The sequence below is a fragment of the Eimeria mitis genome, genomic scaffold (assembly GCF_000499745.2).
Source record: "Eimeria mitis Houghton genomic scaffold, Emh_scaff11399, whole genome shotgun sequence".
Lineage (NCBI taxonomy): Eukaryota > Apicomplexa > Conoidasida > Eucoccidiorida > Eimeriidae > Eimeria > Eimeria mitis.
Genome location: NW_024012086.1, coordinates 1 through 1,014, shown reverse-complemented (window position 1 = coordinate 1,014; position 1,014 = coordinate 1). Strand labels below are relative to the sequence as shown.

The window sequence follows — 1,014 nt, the reverse complement described above, 5'->3', positions numbered from 1 at the left end:
TAGAGAAAGAAAGCAAAAGAGAAAGAAGAGCTCCGCGCGTTGCTTGCAGCAACTCCCGCCGCAAGCAGGACAGCTCCACCTGCTGCTGTGGTGCCATGCTGCTGCTGCTGCCGCTACTGCTGCTGCTACTACTACTGCTGCTGCCAGTCGAGTGAGAGGCCAAGTCGGTCCACGAAAGGACACTGCGGGAGGCAGCTGCAATCGTAGACATAACCGATGCCTCCCGCAGCAGCAAATGCTCGCCCTCTCCCCGTCGCAGCAGCAGCTGCTGCATGTAGGCATTTGGGTCGCGCTGCAGTAGCAGCAGCAGCTGCAGCAGTTCGCCACCGACAGCCAATCGTACGGAAGGACAAGCAGAAGGCCGCAACAGCAGCTGCGCACACTCCACAGGGGCGAGTGAAAACACGGGGCCCGGCCCGTTTCCCTCCAACAGCCGCTGCTGCTGCTGCTGCTGCTGCTGCTGCTGCTCGTGTTGCACTTGCTCCTTCTGCTGCTTCGGATGAACTGTAGAGCCTCCTTCTTGCACCGGCATAAGGGCTCTTCTGTTAAGGAATGTCAGCATGGCACGGTCGAGGTGTGCGTACAGCTCATGAAGAGAAGGGCCCCCAAAATTGGGGCCGTAGCCATTCCAGTAAGCAAATGAGGGAGCTACCCCGGAGAGCGGCCATACAGCCGATTGTTGTTGCTGTTGCTGCTGTTGGTATTGATGCTGACCTTGTCCTGGCGTAGAAGCGGCGGAGGTGACAGCTGGCTGCTGCTGCTGCTGCTGTTGCTGCGAGCAGACGGCTCTTTCTAGTAGAAGCAGCGTCCTATAAGTGCTTAGCGTGCAGTGCCACTGCAGCGCGTTTTGCTGCTGCAAGAGGTGGATATACACCGGAATCGCAGCAGCAGTAGCTGCAGCCTTGAGGTGCTGTAACGGGGTGTAATGACAGAGCAGAAGCAAGAGAGACCGCATGGCAGCAGCTGCCTCGGTGGGCTGCAGCACATCCAAGCGGGAGCTCCCTGCTGCTAAAC

The 1,014-nt window shown here is 58.8% G+C and overlaps 1 protein-coding gene across 1 annotated transcript; it reads right to left on the bottom strand.

Annotated features, from left to right (window-relative positions):
- Window positions 1–131: 131 nt before the first annotated feature.
- On the bottom strand, window positions 132–955 carry EMH_0100360 (uncharacterized protein; the record flags this gene model as incomplete). Its single annotated transcript, XM_038022166.1, has 2 exons — window positions 132–195; window positions 384–955. The coding sequence occupies 2 exons, from the start codon at window positions 953–955 to the stop codon at window positions 132–134; spliced, it is 636 nt and encodes a 211-aa protein (XP_037878020.1).
- Window positions 956–1,014: the final 59 nt, after the last annotated feature.